This window comes from Neofelis nebulosa, chromosome 9 (assembly GCF_028018385.1).
Source record: "Neofelis nebulosa isolate mNeoNeb1 chromosome 9, mNeoNeb1.pri, whole genome shotgun sequence".
Taxonomy (NCBI): domain Eukaryota; kingdom Metazoa; phylum Chordata; class Mammalia; order Carnivora; family Felidae; genus Neofelis; species Neofelis nebulosa.
In genome coordinates this window covers 112690050-112707723 of record NC_080790.1, presented here as the reverse complement: position 1 = coordinate 112707723, position 17674 = coordinate 112690050, and the positions used below count along the sequence as shown (strand labels likewise).

The 17674-nt window shown below is 46.3% G+C and overlaps 1 protein-coding gene and 1 long non-coding RNA gene across 5 annotated transcripts in view; one reads left to right on the top strand and one right to left on the bottom strand.

The window, feature by feature from the left end:
• Positions 1 to 814: 814 nt before the first annotated feature.
• On the bottom strand, positions 815 to 15559 carry LOC131485529 (uncharacterized). Its single transcript, XR_009248890.1, has 3 exons — positions 15429 to 15559; positions 5253 to 5438; positions 815 to 1144 (listed from the first exon to the last, which is right to left on the bottom strand). It is a non-coding gene; the product is annotated as an uncharacterized LOC131485529 (long non-coding RNA).
• The window catches only part of STK35 (serine/threonine kinase 35), a 44217-nt gene continuing 40678 nt past the window's right edge, over positions 14136 to 17674 (top strand). For 3 of the 4 annotated variants that reach the window (XR_009248889.1, XM_058685104.1, XM_058685105.1), the window contains exons 1-2: positions 14136 to 14577; positions 15168 to 15765. Coding sequence is in view for 3 of the 4 variants with exons in the window: in XM_058685104.1 (XP_058541087.1) it covers positions 14272 to 14577; positions 15168 to 15765 (904 nt within the window). In the remaining variant the exon portion in view is untranslated. Of the gene's footprint in view, positions 14578 to 14830; positions 15093 to 15167; positions 15766 to 17674 lie in introns of those variants that run through there. The other variant, XM_058685106.1, reaches the window with a different exon arrangement.

The following is a 17674-nucleotide window of genomic DNA, read 5'->3' as shown; positions in this document are numbered from 1 at the left end:
GGCTCTGGGCTGATGGCTCGGAGCCTGGAGCCTGTTTCCGATTCTGTGTCTCCCTCTCTCTCTGCCCCTCCCCCGTTCATGCTCTGTCTCTCTCTGTCCCAAAAATAAAAAAAAATAAAAAAAAAAAACGTTGAAAAAAATAAAATAAAATAAAAAATATACACGTGTAAAGAAGAAAAGAGCACATCTATATACACACACACATATACATATATATATATGAGAGAAAGGGAGATACACACACGCACACACACACACACACAGATACAGGAAGAGGCTATATGTAATATATATATATATATATGAGAGAAAGGGAGATACACACACACACATGTACACACATGTACACACACACAGATACAGGAAGAGGCTATATGTAATATATATATATATATATACGTATATATATATCTAGATATATATATATATACGTATATATATATATCTAGATATATATATACGTATATATATATATATATCTAGATATATATATATATGAGAGAAAGGGAGATAAACACACACAGATACAGGAAGAGGCAAAATACTGCCATGATATCCTGCATTTAAAAAATATACATGTGTAAAGAAGAAAAGAGCGCATCTATATACACACACACATATACATATATATATATGCTTACCTATCTCTGGAAGGATTTGGAGAAACAGCTTGCCTGTTCAAGACAGGAATTGGAACGGAGGTCCAGGGTGAGAAAGAAACTTACTTTTCACTGCAACATTTTTTTGTCTTTTTTTTTTTTCAACCCTCGGTATGCATTATTTATTTAAATAAATAAACATACAAACAATGCCATATGCTTTACATACTTTATCGAACTGAATAACCTAGAAGGGAAGTACTCTTACTATTTCCAAGGCACAAGGACGTTCACTCATTTGGGGGAAGGATGGGGGTGGGGAGGCGGCAGAAGGAGCCTTGATCGGTAGGGTTTGCCAGTTCCCATGAGGTAACTTCTCCCACCGTGGCTAATTTCAAGCTGCCAATGGGACACCACCGAGCAGAGCTGGGAAGACACGCACACGATCAGCTCTAATGGGCCTGGCGGAACCAGTTCCAGCACACGTCTGTCGGGGATCTTGCCAAGGAAGGCACCCGTGGCTTCCCGCTTCACACCTGAAAGGGCTGCTTTTCAAGAGCAAAACAAATGTAAGTAAAATACACCACTTCAGGACCTAAGGGCAGCTTCCGGGGATCTTTAGACATAGATGCTGGAGCATTTATTTGTAGTGTAGATAGCCTGGCTTGTTCTGCAACGGATTTGAAACAGACACCCCGAAATTAAAATTAAGCATCTGCCATTCTCTTTATGAAATACTGCCACAGCCATACCAGCAGAAGGCAATAAAAGAATAATAAATTAATCAGTGTTAGCATTCTGTCAACACAGCCCCACAGACTTACCGGGGCCAGCAATCTACATTAGGAAGTTGGCGTAGAAACTTTCCCAGGGCTTTAATGGCAGAGGTGGGGGCGAGAGGACCAGACGGACTTGGATTTGCGTGGTGTCCTGGCTTTGCCGTCTGCTAGGCACCTTGGGTAAGTCACCTTACCTTCTGACTCCCAGTTTGCACATGGGCTACGTGAGGACAGTGGCATCACAGATTTGAGCAGACACGTTCACCACATTTAATAGATGAGGTTAACACGTGGTGTATACTTAGAGATGAGGCAGGGTGTTCCTCCCTAAAAAATCACCCCACAGCATAAAGTGAGAGCTGTCTTATATTTAGGATCTTATGAAGGCTCATAGAATGTTCCATGTTCCCTAGACTCTCAATTACTTGCTTTTAAACAACAAAGTATTCTTCCAGGAAGACCCATTTATAGAAGTCACCTGATGAAAGAAGTTTTTTTTTAAAAAAAAAAAAAAAAAAGCAAACAGGGGCGCATGGGTGCCTCAGTCTGTTAAGTGACTTTGGCTCAGGTCATGATCTCACGGTCTGTGGGTTCAAGCCCAGCATCACGCTCTGTGCTGACAGCTCAGAGCCTAGAGCCTGCTTTGGATTCTGTGTCTCCTTCTCTCTCTGCCCCCCCCTCACTCACGCTCTGTCTCTCAAAAATCAATAAACATTAAAAAAAATTAAAAACAATTTTTTTTCAACTTTTTTTTTAATTTTATTATTATTTTTTTTTATTTTTGGGACAGAGAGAGACAGAGCATGAACGGGGGAGGGGCAGAGAGAGAGGGAGACACAGAATCGGAAACAGGCTCCAGGCTCCGAGCCATCAGCCCAGAGCCTGACGCGGGGCTCGGACTCTCGGACCGCGAGATCGTGACCTGGCTGAAGTCGGACGCTTAACCGACTGCGCCACCCAGGCGCCCCTAAAAACAATTTTTGATACATTATACTGCGGTTGGCCTCATACCCCCTATAATGAAGCAAGCCTTATAAAATGACTTTGAAAGCAATAAATTAAATGTTAAGATGCTGTGATTGCAAACAGAAACCAATAGAACAAACAGAAAAACAATAGTGTCCTAAGATTAAGTGAGTCAGGACTTTGAGATTAAAATCTTTCGGCAAGAGAATCAATAAAGGCTGAAAAAAGTGCTGCATCACACACAATTTAAATAGGAGGGAAATTTATGCGATCCAGGAAGCAATCCAGGCGATTCAGAAACCATCCCCAGCAATAATAAAGATCCTGAAATATAAGACGCACAGAAAGAGATGGAATAAAATCATTTTGTAGCTGTAATCACCAAGGCGGGGTGTGGTACCGGCACAAAAACAGACACATAGACTGATGGAATAGAATAGAGACCCCAGAATTGGACCCACAAATGTATGGCCAACTAATCTTTGACAAAGCAGGAAAGAGGATCCAATGGAAAAAAGCCTCTTTAGCAAATGGTGCTGGGAGAACTGGACAGCAACATGTAGAATGAAACTAGACCACTTTCTTATACCATACACAAAAATAACCTCAAAATGGATGGGAGACCTAAATGTGAGACAGGAAACCATCAAAACCCAAGAGGAGAAAACAGGAAACAACCTCTTTGACCTCAGCCCCAGCAATTTCTAGCTCAACACGTCTCCAAAGGCAAGGGAATTAAAAGCAAAAATGAACTATTGGGACCTCATCAAGATAAAAAGCTTCTACACTGCAAAGGAAACAATCAACAAAACTAAAAGGCAACCGACGGAATGGGAGAAGATATTTACAAATGACATATCAGATAAAGGGTTAGTATCCAAAATCAATAAAGAATTTACCAAACTCAACACCTGAAAAAGAAATAATCCAGTGAAGAAACGGCCAAAAGACATGAATAGACACTTCTCCAAAGAAGACATCCAGGTGGCCAGCAGACACATGAAAAGATGCTCAACGTCACCCCTCATCAGGGAAATACAAATCAAAACACACTGAGATACCACCTCACACCTGTCAGAATGGCTAAAGTTAACTCAGGAAACAACAGATGCTAGTGAGGATGTGGAGAAATGGGAACCCTCCTGCACTGTTGGTGGGAATGCAAACTGGTGCAGCCGCTCTGGAAAACAGTATGGAGGTTCCTCAAAAAATTAAAAATAGAACCACCCTACGACCCAGCAATAGCACTACTAGGAATTTATCCAAGGGATATAGGATTGCTGATGCATAGGGGCACATGTACCCCAGTGTTTATAGCAGCGCTTTCAACAATAACCAAATTATGGAAAGAGCCTAAATGTCCATCAACTGACGAATGGATAAAGAAGTTGTGGTTTATATATACAACAGAATACTAGTTGGCAATGAGAAAGAATGAAATCTGGCCATTTGCAGCAATGTGGATGGAACTGGAGGGTCTATGCTAAGTGAAAGAAACCGGGCAGAGAAAGATAGATATCATATGTTTTCACTCATATGTGGAACTTGAGAAACCTAACAGAAGACCATGGGGGAAGGGAAGGGGAAAAAATAATTACAAACGGAGAGAGAGGGAGGCAAGCCATAAGATACTCTTAAATACAGAGAACAAACTGAGGGTTGATGGGGGCATAGGGGAGAGGGGAAAATGGGTGATGGGCATTGAGGAGGGCACTTGTTGGGATGAGCACTGGGTGTTGCATGTAAGTGATGAATGATTCACTTTGGGGGGAATCTAGCCCCAAAATCAAGAGCACACTGTATACACTGTATGTTAGCCAACTTGAGAGTAAATTATATTTAAAAAAATCATTTTGGGGGCACCTGGGTGGCTCAGTTGGTTAAGTGTCTGACTTCGGCTCAGGTCATGATCTCACGATCTGTGAGTTCAAGCCCCACGTCAGGCTCTGTGCTGACAGCTCAGAGCCTGGAGCCCGTTTCAGATTCTGTGTCTCCCTCTCTCTCTGCCCCTCCCCTGTTCATGCTCTGTCTTTCTCTGTCTCAAAAATAAATAAACGTTAAAAAAAAATTTTGTTTTTAAAAATCATTGTGTAAAATGTGAGAGTGGAAAAAAACCCAGTACGTCTCAATTAACATATTATTTCTTAATATACATTTAAATATTATTTAAATAATATATTAATAAACTTGAAAGTACGTGCATACCTAAAATAATAAATTAAATATTGCACATGGACATTTGATTATTTCATCTACGGCCTTAAGAATTTATGTATTCAAGAAGCACCTGGGTGGTTCAGTGGGGTTATTTAGCATCCGGCTCCTGATTTCAGCTCAGGTCATGAGCTCGCAGTTCGTGGGATCAAGCCCCGTGTTAGGCTCTGTGCTGACAGCACAGAGCCTGCTTGGAATTGTCTCTCTCCCTCCCTTTCTGCCCCTCCCCCACCCATGCCCACGTGCACACTCACTCTCTCTCTCTCAAAATAAATAAATAAACTTAAAAAAAAGGAATTTGTATATTCAAGTTGACCCCCCCAAATGGTTTCTTTTTTGCAATCTTCTCGTTGTGAAAAATGGGAGGGTCGCCTTATATTTACAACTACCAAATACTGAGATAAGAATGTGCAAGCACTTAAAACTCAACATAGCCCTGTGTGATCTGTAACAAGAACTATTACAGTTAATACTATTTTTATTCTGAATGTTCCACCACCAGCTGGGATCTTTGGCGGTGCTCCTCAAAGCACTCACCTGGACTGAAATTCCCCAAGCTACTTCCTAGCTGTGTGATCTTGGGCAAGTTGCCTAACCTCTCTGTGCCTCATCCGTAAACTAGAGATCATAAGAGTATCTCCCATGGTTAGAACTTCAACAGATCGGTATATGTAAGAAGTGTTTGAACCAGTACCTGGTGAGTGTTTCTTCAATGTTAGTTATTACCATGACATTCAGCAATGGAGAACTCTATTGATGAACACGGCAGCTTTCTTCACAATGCAGCGAGATTTCATCATCAACAGGGAACCTGTCTTGCTCATCAGGATTCCCAACTCACACACAGGCAGAGCTGTAGACCGGAATTGGTGGAACCACTCTGGAAAACAGGACAAAGATTCCTCAAAAAATTCAATATAGACCTACCATAGGATCCAGCAATTCCATTTCTGTGTGTTGATCTGAAGAAAATGGAAACACTAACCGGAAAAGATCCGTGCACCCCTAAGTTCATGGCACCATTATTTACAACAGCCACAAGATAGAAACAACCTAAGCGTCCGTCAGTGGATAAACTGATAAAGAAAATGTGATACATGTATAGGAATATCACTCAGTCGTAAAAAGGAAGGAGATCTTGCCATTTGTGACAACGGGGATGGACTTTGAGGGCGTTATGGGAAGTGAAAGAGGTCAGACTAAGACAAATACTGTATAATCTCACTTATATGCAGACCCTACGAAAAGAAACAAAACAAAACAAAAACAAAAACAAAAAATATTCCAACAACCCAAGCCCTCAGATACAGAGGACAAATTAGTGGTCACTTTCAGAAGCAGGGGGTGAGGGGAACGGGTAAAGGGGGTCGAAGGTACAATCTGAAGTTAGAAAATAACATGGGGATGTAATATACAGGATGGTGACTATAGTTAATGATAGTCTGTTGCATATTTGAAAGTCGGTAAGAAAGGAGATCTTCAAAGTTCTCATCACAGGGGCGCCTGAGTGGCTCAGTCGGTTAAGTGACCCACTCTTGATTTCAGCTGAGTGATCAACTCTTGATTTGATCTTGTGGTTCGTGAGTTCCAGCCTTGAGTGGGGTTCTTCCTCCTCACTGACAGTACAGAGACTGCTTGGGATTCTCTCTCTCCCCACTGCATCTCTCTCTCTCTCTCTCTCTCTCAAAATAAACAAGTAAACTTAAAACAGTTATTTTAAAAAGTTCTCATCGGGGCGCCTGGGTGGCTCAGTCGGTTAAGTGGCCAACTTCGGCTCAGGTCATGATCTCGCGGTCCGTGGGTTCGAGCCCCACGTTGGACTCCGTGCCGACAGCTCAGAGCCTGGAGCCTGTTTCAGATTCTGTGTCTCCCTCTTTCTCTGACCCTCCCCCGTTCATGCTCTGTCTCTCTGTCTCAAAAATAAATAAATGTTAAAAAAACAATTTTAAGAAGTTCTCATGACAAGAAAAATAATTGTGTAACCATGCGTGGTGATAGATATTAACTAGACTTACTGAGGTGATCATTTCATAATACATGCAAATAGTGAATCCTTATGTTTTACCCCTGAAACTAATATGTTATGTGTCAGTTACACCTCCATTAAAGAAGAAAAAAAAAAAAAAAAGCCTAGACTGGATATTTCTTTACGTCCCTACAGTGAGTTCTTCACAATAAGAACTGAATTTTATTCATCTCAGTCCCCAAATGACAAACAGTAGGTGCTTAATCAGTATTCATTGAGCAAGTGAGAATGAGGTGCAGTCTACGTTACTGCACATTATTTTTCACTGAATTGTATTGTTTTTTTTTCACATCTATAAAAAAGTACTTAAAAATTAATCCCAAAAAGGCATACATTAAAAGTTCAAATCATACAAAAATGTTGAGAGTAGAAGGACCACCTGGAGAGAATGCTTCTCGGCATCTAGAGTATTCTTTATCAAAATGTTTCCTTTATGTATGCATAATCTAACATGTAAGTACCAAGGCTATATCATGTACTGGTTTAAGACCACGAGCTTTGGAATCAGATATGCTGGGGTTTAAAATCAGGCTTTACCTTGGGGCACCTGGGTGGTTCAGTCAGTTAAGCGTCTGACTACAGCTCAGGTCATGATCTCACAGCTTGTGAGTTCAAGCCCAGCATCGGGCTCTATGCTGACAGCTCGGAGACTGGAGACTGCTTCGGAGTCTGTGTCTCCCTCTCTCTCTCTGCCCCTCCTCTGCTCACTCTCTCTCTCTCTCTCAAAAAATAAATAAACATTAAAAAAAATTTTTTTTAAAAATCAAGCTCCACCTTTTCAGTGGCATGGTCTTGAGAAAGTCACATAACCTCCCCATGCCTCATGTTCTATGGAAAATGAAGATAATGAAACCTACCCTATGGGCTTATAGGCTATAAGTCTAAATAGAGCACTTAGGATAGCAACAAATACAGAGAAACAACTCGGTGAAGGTTAGCGATTATGTACGTACATATATTTAAACAAAATTTGAAGTCACACTATAGATCCTAGTTTGCATGTGCTTTTTTTAATGTAACAATATGTTGCAAACACTTGTTCTGTGGCAGTACATACGGGAGCCAATTCCTTCTTTCTGATGCCTACATTATATTCAAATGTGTATATAAGTAATCTCCTGTCTCTGCCACCTGAGTATTTCTAATATTTTACCATTACAAACAACCACAATAAAAATCCTCGTTGCCTATATATTGCTTTATCCTTGGGTATTTCTATAGGATAAGTTCTAGAAATGGGATCGCTGGATCCAAGTGTATGAATTTTTAACTATATTAATAAACAATGAGTTATCAAATTGCCTCCCCCAAAGGCTGTATCCTTTACACTTTGATCAACGAGTGTACTTTGTTGCCTTGTGCCTGTGGATGTTTTAACCCGGTTCCCCCAACCATTTATTTGGACCGTCCCAGTAGTTAACCAGAATCAGGGACTTCGCCCTGTTACTTCTGCATTATATTCCCTCATCTTTCCAAAAATCATAAACAACTCCTAAGAACCTAGCAACCAGTGTTCTGCGGACACATAGCCTGACAAAGAATGTTTACGCTATTCTCAGATGGGAGAAGAGAAAAGGTTGGAATTTCTGAGCCTCTTCTGCGGCCAATAGGAAGACCATTTGAAATTACAACAATCCATTAAGTTTGGGAAACAGGTGCCTCTAACTGCTTCCATCTTTATTTTCCGTGACTCGGACCCTCTTTGAAGAGACCAGAGGCCCTCTTTGTCGAGTCTTACTGGAGGTGCGATGTCTCCAGTGCAGCGTCCCCAGGGTGTGATTTGAGTACCTAACTTACTTGTAGGTCTTCTGATGCTTTTAGGTAATACCAGGACAACAGGTGGATGTCAGAGCCAGAAGCTGAACAGCGCCACCAAGCTGACAGGCTGCTTCAGTGGTAGCTAAATCCCATGCCCATGTTTATTTTTAATTTCATTTTAATCCAAGTAGTAAATATACATAATGTTGAAGAGTTAGTTACTACTGCAGACTGGACCCTACTACAAGGCTTATAAGAAGAACCTCCCGTGCTACCCCCAGTCACAGCCATGAAGCAATAACTCATTCTGTAGTTATCTCTTCAAACCTGATTATGGGGTCACTTCCAAGATCTTTTCATTTTAGGCTTTTTGTATTGATCTGCGGCTACGGAGAAAAAGAATTTCGTTTTCCTCTCTCTCGCTCTCTCACTCTCTCTTTCTTTACACACACACACACACACACACACACACACACACACCCTCTCCAATTTTCCCCAAATAATTACATCATAATTTTTGGTTAAATCAATGTGCTGTTTTCACATTATAATGACAATGTAATATTATCTCCAGCTAAGTGTTGATGCTTATGATAATTACAACGTTTTTCTTATGAATCGCTTTTGTTTTCTTGGCTTTAATAAACACTGTGTGTCTTATTTGCTTAGTTTTCTCTATAATAGCTCCAATCCATCTCCAACTTCTTTGCCAGAACTCCAATCCTTTATAATTGTCTCAGCTTTGTGCTCAGTCTAGGGGCAGCGTAATGTAATGTGGTTCTTCACGTGTGGTCCCTGGACCAGCAACAGGAACAGCATCACCTGGGACCTAGCTAGAGATGCAAATTACCAAGCCCTACCCAAAGACTTACTGATGAGCCACCACTCTGGGGCTGGGGCCCAGCAATCTGGTTTTTTGACCAGCCCTCCACCTCCAAGGGATGCCGACGCGCACTCACGCTCGAGAGCACCAGGACAATGGTTACGAGTTCGGATACCCAAACCCAAGGCCACTGGGGTTCGGATCCCAACTACTGCACCCGTTTGTGATGGAACAGCTTCCAGGGCCCAATCTTCCCATCCATAAAATGGGGCCAAAGCGTCCCTCCCACATAGCTGGGCAGCATAACCGGCTTCAGCATTGCTTTTTTCCTTTTGAGATGGAGTGCAAGCAGGGAGGGGCAGAGAGAGAGAGAGAGAGAGAGAGAGAGAGAGAGAATCCCAAACAGGCTCCATGCTTTCGTCAGCACAGAACCCCATGTGGGGCTTGAACTCACGAACTGTGAGATCATGACCTGAGCATAAATCAAGGGTCGGAGGCTTAACCCACTGAGGCAGGTAGGTGCCACAAGCTCTAGCTTTTCTTGTAGACACCCCTCCTGGAGACCAGTAGAACCAGTTCCATTATGGGAGGGGAGTGCAAGCCAGCTGCAAAGCCTCCCCCAGTCTTCCAGGGTCTCCCGCTCAGAACCAGCCCTCCTCTGAGCACACACCTCAAGCCTCTGTCTGTCAGCACCTCCAAAGTGAAGCCCCCTCCGGCACCCCTGTAGGAGCCTCTCCTCTTTTTAACGCCTCCCATCCTCCCCTCCCCCTACGACAGCCACCATTTCATACCGTTCTCTGCCTCTGCTGCCTGGCCCTACCCTCCCTCCGCTTCCCCCTTCCCTCCTAGCCCACCAGAGCCAGCTCTCCCCCTTCCCCACCATTCCTTCCACACCCCTCCACTCCACCCAACTCTCCCCTCCTGGGCCAGAGCTCTCCACTGTCCCAGGGAGTCACCCCTAGGGTGGCCCCTGGGGCGTTCTCCTCCCCCTGAAATACTGCAGGATGGGCGGGAGCATCACCACTCTGCCTCCTCCCCCTGGGCAGTACTCAGAGTAACCATCTGTGAGAGCCTCAGCTCTCCCCTCCCGCTCCCTCGCTTTCCTTGAGGTTCCGTATATCACAAAGACTCAATAAATCCCAAGTCCTCATAGGGCCCATGCATCCCTGCCTCACGACCCACCTACCACATCTCTCTCTCTCCACTTCCGGCTTCTCCTGCCCCGTTCCCTGCGTTCCAGCCACGCTGGCCTCCTTTGCACCTACTGTTTCCCTCGGACACAAATGCTCTTCCGATAGATACGCATTTGGTGGATTCTAGCAGGTCTCTGCTCAACGGGCACCTCCTTAGAGAGGGTTTCCCAAGCCGCCATTCGAATATAGCACCTGCTTGGGGCGCCTGGGTAGCTCAGCCGGTTGAGCCTCTGACTTCGGCTTAGGCCATGATCTCCCGGTTCATGGGTTCAAGCCCCGCATCGGGCTCTGTGCTGACAGCTTGGAGCCTGGAGCCTGCCTTGGGTTGTCTCCCTCTTTCTCTGTCCCTCCCCTGCTTGCACTCTCTCTCTTTCGCTCTCAAAAATAAATAAAACATTCAAATAAACAAACAAACAAAAATAAAAAGGCTCAGTTGGGAAACTAGCTGGAAGAAAGACTCCATTGGCCTTGTTCAGCTTCTGGGGCCAGGAACAGCACGAACAGGGCCAGCCCTGCCTCAGCACTACACAGCCTTCGGTCCTGAGAAGTGCTAAGTAAGGACACTGGTGTTCATGGCCTGGCGGGATTTGGGTTTGTGTATTCACATTTTAAACCAACTTCATTGCCATATAATTTACATCCCATAAAAGTCCATCACCCAGAAAATTCCCTTGCGCCCTTCAGCAGTCCCACTCCCACCCCAAGGATAACCACCGATAGGTTTTCTGCTGCCGTGGATCAGTGCTGCTTGCCTGTATATTAATGGGATCATCTAGTGTGCTCTTTTTAATTCATTTTTTTTACAGCTTTAATGAGGTTAAGCTGTAAAACTGATGCACAAAAAACCGCACTTATTCAAAGTGTACAATTTGAAGTGATGTTAACATATCCCTCCCCTGAAACTACCACAAGATAACTTCTTTTTTTTTTTATTTTTTAATGTTTATTTATTTTTTAAAACGTTTATTCATTTTTTAAAATTTTCTTAACTTTTTTTTTTAACGTTTATTTATTATTGAGAGACAGAGATAGAGCATGAGCAGGGCAGGGGCTGAGAGACAGGGAGACACAGAATCTGAAGCAGGCTCCAGGCTCTGAGCTGTCAGCACAGAGCCCGACACGGGGCTCAAACTCACAAACCGCGAGATCTTGACCTGAGCTGAGGTCGGATGCTTGACTGACTGAGCCACCCAGGTGCCCCCATTTATTCATTTTTTGATAGAGCGTGAGTGGGGGAGGGGCAGAGAGAGAGGGACACACAGAATCCGAAGCAGGCTCCAGGCTCTGAACTGACAATACAGAGCCCGACGTGGGGCTCGAACTCACAAACCGTGAGATCATGACCTGAGCCGAAGTCGGACGCCCAACCGACTGAGCCACCCAGGTGCCCCTAATGTTTATTTCTTTTTGAGAGTGAGACAGAGCGTTGAGCCAGGGAGAGAGAGAGAGGGAGACACAGAATCTGAAGCAGGCTCCAGACTCTGAGCTGTCGGCCCAGAGCCTGACGCGGGGCTCGAACTCACAGACAGCGAGATCATGACCCGAGCTGAAGTGGAAAACTTAACCAACTGAGCCACCCAGGTGCCTCTACCACAAGATAATTTCAAGAGAATAAACACATCCATCACCCCCAAAAGTTTCCTCGTGTACCTCCCTCCCCACCCCAACTACTAATCTGCTGTCACTGTATATTAGTTTGCATTTTCAAGAACCGTATACAGAATCATGCAGTATGTATTCTTTTGTGCCTGGCATCTTTCATTCAGCATCATTACTCTGATTCACGCATGTTCTTGTATCAATACGTCAGGCCTCCCCACCGCCCCACCCCCACCCCCAGCAGCATCTCATGGTGTAGGAAGACCACAGTCTAGTTATCCATTCACTTACTGATGAACATTAGAGTGAGTGTTTTCTAGTTTGGGACTCTTATGGCAAAAGCCACTATAAACATTTTTATGAAAGTGCATTTGTGAACATAAAGTCTCGTGTATCTTGGGTAAATGCCTAGGCATGAAGTTGCTGGGCCATCGGGTAGCTCTGTATTCAACTTCCTAAGACATTGCCGAACTTTTTTTTCCCCCCAAAGTGGTTGTACCACCTTACACACTCACCAACTGGCTAAAGTTGAACATCAAGCTTGTTCCTTCTATACTTTTTCCTTCTTCCTTAAATGCCTTACCACTAGTTTTTAGCATGGCTGACTTCAGGTCTGCCCCCTAAATTCATACGTTGAACTCTGATATTAGTCGATACTAATATCACTAATATCGGGACAAACCAACGTCCTGTGCCTTCTGATGTGATACACTCAGGACACAACTTTCTTTCAGTGGCCTTCCTGCCAAAAATGCATAATCTGAATCTAATCATGAGAACATATCAGACAAATACAAATTAAGGACATCTACAAAATAACCCCCCAGTACTCTTCAAAAATGTCAAAGTCATGAAAGACAAAGAAAGGCTGAGTAATCGACTGCTTCTCCAGATTAAAGGAAACTAAAAAGAGGGGACAACTAAAGGAAACCCGTGATCCTGAACTGGATCCGGGGGAATGGCTATATTATTGGGCCAATTGGCAAAATTTAAATATTAAAGGGGTGTTAAAAGAATCATACCATTGTTGAAATTCCTGATTTTGATAATTATACAGAGATTATGCAAGAGAATGTCCATGTTTCTAGGAAATATACACAGAAGTATGTGGGAGAAAGAGGCATAATGTCTGAAACCCACTCTAAAATGATTTGTGGGGAAAAAAAGTGTATGTGCATATTATACACACATACACAGGAGAGAATATGGTAATGCAAATGTAGCAAAATATAACAATTTGTTATTCTGGTTAAAAGTATGTGAGAATTCTTTACTATTCTTGCAATTTACATGTAAATTTGAAACCCCCCCCCCACACACACACACACAATTAGTCTTTTCGATGGATGCCCACATTATCAGAAGTGGCCTATTCCCAAACCCAAGGCACTCTTTCACATTCCCCATCATACTTACCAATGTCAAAAATTATTCTATTGTTTAGTTAATAACATCTAACATTTACTGAGTGTAAGGCCCTGTCCTGTTGTTTTAACTGTATAACTACAGTGATTCCTCCAACTACGGTTCCTCCCATCTTACAGATGAGAACTAAAGACACAAGAAAGTTAATTAACTTGCACAAGGTCACCCATATCGTTTGTCTCCTTCAGGGGCCTAGAACCTCAACTAAGGTAGAGATTGACTTGTTCACTGCTCTTTCCGCAGCGACTTACAACAGTGTCTAGCACATTACAGGAGTTCAATTAGTACAGGTTCAGCTTAAAAATAACGAGCACCTACTAGGCACTGGAGTACAAAGCAGTGAACAAACTAGCACTTTCAGCCTTGCATCCTATTAGCCACCTTATATATATTTTGCTACTCTTAATATATGCATTTAAATTATATATATTTCATTTGGCGCTATCAACACTGGCAAGGTAAGGTCCAATCACCCATTTTGCAGAACAGAAAACTGAGGCACGGAACGGGCCGATGATTCACCCAGAGTCAAGGGGCTATGGGGGGGCAGGGTGTGGATTCCAACCCAGGCCAGGCGGTTCCCAGGCACTACCTATGAATCAATCAAACCGACCAATCCAATCAACCAATCAGTATTTATTAGGCGCCTACTGCGCGCAGCCCCACTTCACCAAGCGAGGGCGAGGAGGGAGGGGGCTGCGGCGCGCAGTCGGCCGCGGAGGCCAGGAGGACGCTGCGGATCGCGGAATTTGGCGCCTATTTTTTGTTGGCTGGGTGTTCTCGCCTGTGATTGGGCCCCGGCGCGGCGTGCCCGGTGCGCCTGGCTGCGGCTGCTCTGTCGACCTTGGCAAGACCCAGGCGGCGCGGTACTCGACCGGCCTCCCGGGGGATGGGCCACCAAGAGCCCCCGCTAGCCCGAGTACGGGCGGGAGGTGCGGCTTATATAAACAGGTTATGTAAAGGGCTCAGCTGGCGCGAACACGTGGAGAGCCGCGGGAGCCCGGACACCCGGTTCTCCCCCGCCAGCGCCGCTGCCACCCCCCGCGCGGCAGCAGAATTCGGAGCACACCCGGCCCGGACCGCCACCTCTGGCGCCGCTCTGTACAGGAGGCAGCCCTGGCCGGGAGCGGACCATCCCCAGCCCGGGACGCCAGGGGGGAAACGGGCCGCCCGGAAGTGGAGGGGCGCTGGCCAGGTAAGGGCTCAGTCTGCGGAGTCACAGCAGGCGCCGAGGCTGGAGCCACCCCCATCACCTCGGGCGCTTGGGGAGGGCAATCGGGCCCCCAGTTTGGCGGGCTCAGGGACGCGGAATTCTTAACCCAACCCGCCGCCTTCGGGGACTTGGGTCGGTCCGCCGGGCTCAGCTCTGGCTTAATTCAATGGACTGTTTACACCCGGGAGAACCTAAAGCGGGATGCGGGGAGGGGTATCCCAGAGGAGACCAGGCAGGAAAGAAGACTTCCACAGTCAGAATTGCTTCTTAAGGCAATTTTCTTATATTGTAAAGACTGCTGGTCCTTGTTTTTTCTGTTTTTAGGCGACAGTTTAGCTGAGAAGACGGGGATGTTTTGCTTTTCTTTCCGGTTCCCCCTCTGAGCCACAGTCTAGTGGTTTCGTCTTTCCCGCTTTCCCCTCCCCTCCCCTGTTCAGTCATCAGCGGCCGCTTCCGTCTTAAAGGGGCCGTGGAGGCCGGAGGAGGAGAAGGAGGAGGTGGGACGCCCTGCGGCCTGCGCTCCTAGCCTCCCTGCTTCGGCCTAGTTGGTTAACCAATCCTTTCGTCCGCAGGTCACAATCCAAGGTCCCGCTCCTCCACGTCCCGGGGCCGGACGGAGGGATGAGGCAGGGGGGACCCGGGCAGCGCCGTTGCTGCTCCCCCCGCCGCCCGCAGCCATGGAAACGGGGGAGGAGGACGGCGCCCGCAGAGGTACACAAAGCCCCGAGCGGAAAAGGCGAAGCCCTGTGCCGCGGGCGCCCAGCGCGAAGCTGAGGCCGGCAGCGGCCCAGGCCATGGATCCGGTGGCAGCGGAGGCCCCGGGCGAGGCCTACCTGGCGCGGCGGCGGCCAGAGGGCGGCGGCGGGTCGGCGCGGCCGCGGTACAGCCTGTTGGCAGAGATCGGGCGCGGCAGCTACGGCGTGGTTTACGAGGCAGTGGCCGGGCGCAGCGGGGCCCGGGTGGCGGTCAAGAAGATCCGCTGCGACGCCCCCGAGAACGTGGAGCTGGCGCTGGCCGAATTCTGGGCCCTGACCAGCCTCAAACGGCGCCACCAGAACGTCGTGCAGTTTGAGGAGTGCGTCCTGCAGCGCAACGGGCTAGCCCAGCGTATGAGCCACGGCAACAAGAGCTCGCAGCTTTACCTGCGCCTGGTGGAGACCTCGCTCAAAGGTAGGAGCGCCGCCGGCTGTCCCGCCCCCATGGGGCCTGAACCCGCTCCCCTGGATGGCTCGGCCCCGGCTGACCCCTAGGCCCGTAGGCCCTGGTCCTGGTCCTGTCACCCTGGGCCCAGACACACACCCTCCTTCCCAGGGCCCAGGCATTTGGGCCCTCTTCTCCTCTCAGGACCCAGGATCAGCCCTTGGTGCACACGTTAGCTGGTATTTTCGTAAAAAGGGCCCCTTAAGTGCTAACTATTATCTTAGTGCTCAGTAAAGGCGAACTGTTATTAAACTTCTAGCACTTGGAAGTTCCACAGGGCCAGAAGGGGATTGGGTTCAGAGTTGGTGCAAGAACTTCACAGCCCCCTCTCTAGGGCCTCTTCTCTTTCCCTCCCAAAGCAAACAAAAAGAACTTTACTGGACCCACCCACACCTCCTCCCTGTCTGGTTCCAAATGTCCTGACACCCTCCAGCTCCACCCCCAAACTCTTAACTTTCTAGTGTTCCATTTTCCTTGGGGACCCCCCAGCCCATCCCAGGACAGTCAAACACACTGGTGGGTTTCCCTGGCTAAATCCTCTGGGGCCTGCAGAATAATAACCCCCCAGGAGGGCCTAGAGCTGTCACCTAACTTGTAACACCTTTTTCCTCCTTTCCTCTGTTTTACATACTTAATCTTTTTCTTAACTCCCTAAGACTGGCTGTGTGGGGTATTTTTCTTCATAGTGAAGATGGGGCCCCCGGGAGGCAAGGGAACTTTGCAGTCATGGGAGGGCTAATCCAAAATTTTGGGTTTTAGCTGCTGTTAGGGAGTGAGTTCATGCTACAAGTAGCCAAGGATCTCTTCAGAGAGGAGAGGGCAGCTGGGCTAGAAAGGTCTTAGGAGACCTTCTCAAGAGAGAGGTCACCAATCTGAGTCCTAGCTAGGTCCTAGACTTTGGGTTATTTTAAAGGTAAACCCTTTCCTCTTTCTATAAATGAAGAAACTAAGGATTAGAGGTGAACAAATAGAAGTTGATGAGGTTAATCAGCTTGTACAGGAAAGTTGGGTTTCTTTACAGTTTTTCAGAGCTTAAGTGACAGTGAACCCAGATGTGTCTTGATTCAAGGCCTAGATTCTTTGAAATGGGTAATGATGCCCTCACTTCCCCAGAGAAGAAGGTGGAAGTGACCTTTAAGAATGGGTAGGATTTGGGGTGGGGCTGGATAGGGCATTTTATTTGAAGCTTTTGCCTGATTTTAATCTCCTACAGCCCATCCCAAGAGAACTCTGTTCCATTTCAGTTGTTTGACAGTGGGTTGAGGGACATGATCCGTATCACCTGGGGTCCTATTTTTCCAAACAGGTTTTTACTTTTTATGCCCAGCCCTGTCTCCCACCTTAAAAAGCCCACCTGTCTCCCCAGGGTAAAGACATTTGTTTTGAAAAGACTTTCCAGGAGATTTGAGCTTACCTGTGTTCTGCTCCCTCTTCACTTCCGTTCTGAGGCTGTCTTCTCCCCTGGATAGTCTGGATTTCCATAATACAGGACTGCCTTGGGATGTGGGATTTCACACTTTGCCAGTGGTCCCCTTCTACCCTCAGTTCAGCAACGCCAGTCTCGAAGTTTCCACCTGGGTGTGGAGTCTTGACTTCCTCTCCTTGCCTATAGATACTGTTCGAATTCTCTCGCATGTCGGATTTGTCAAAATTCCATGGTAAACGGCCGCAGCCTAGTCTGGTGGTTAATACCATAGACTTTGGCGTTAGGCTCGCTTTCAGTCCTGGCTTGTCTGAACTGACTACATGAGACCTACAACAAGTTGTTTAAAACCTGTGGGGAGCATTCCTCTATCCGTAAGATAAGTGTGCCTATGTCCTGAAGCTTGCGGTGCACTCTGGGAATGTCCCTAAGTGCTCAGGTCAGGAGGAGCTAGCA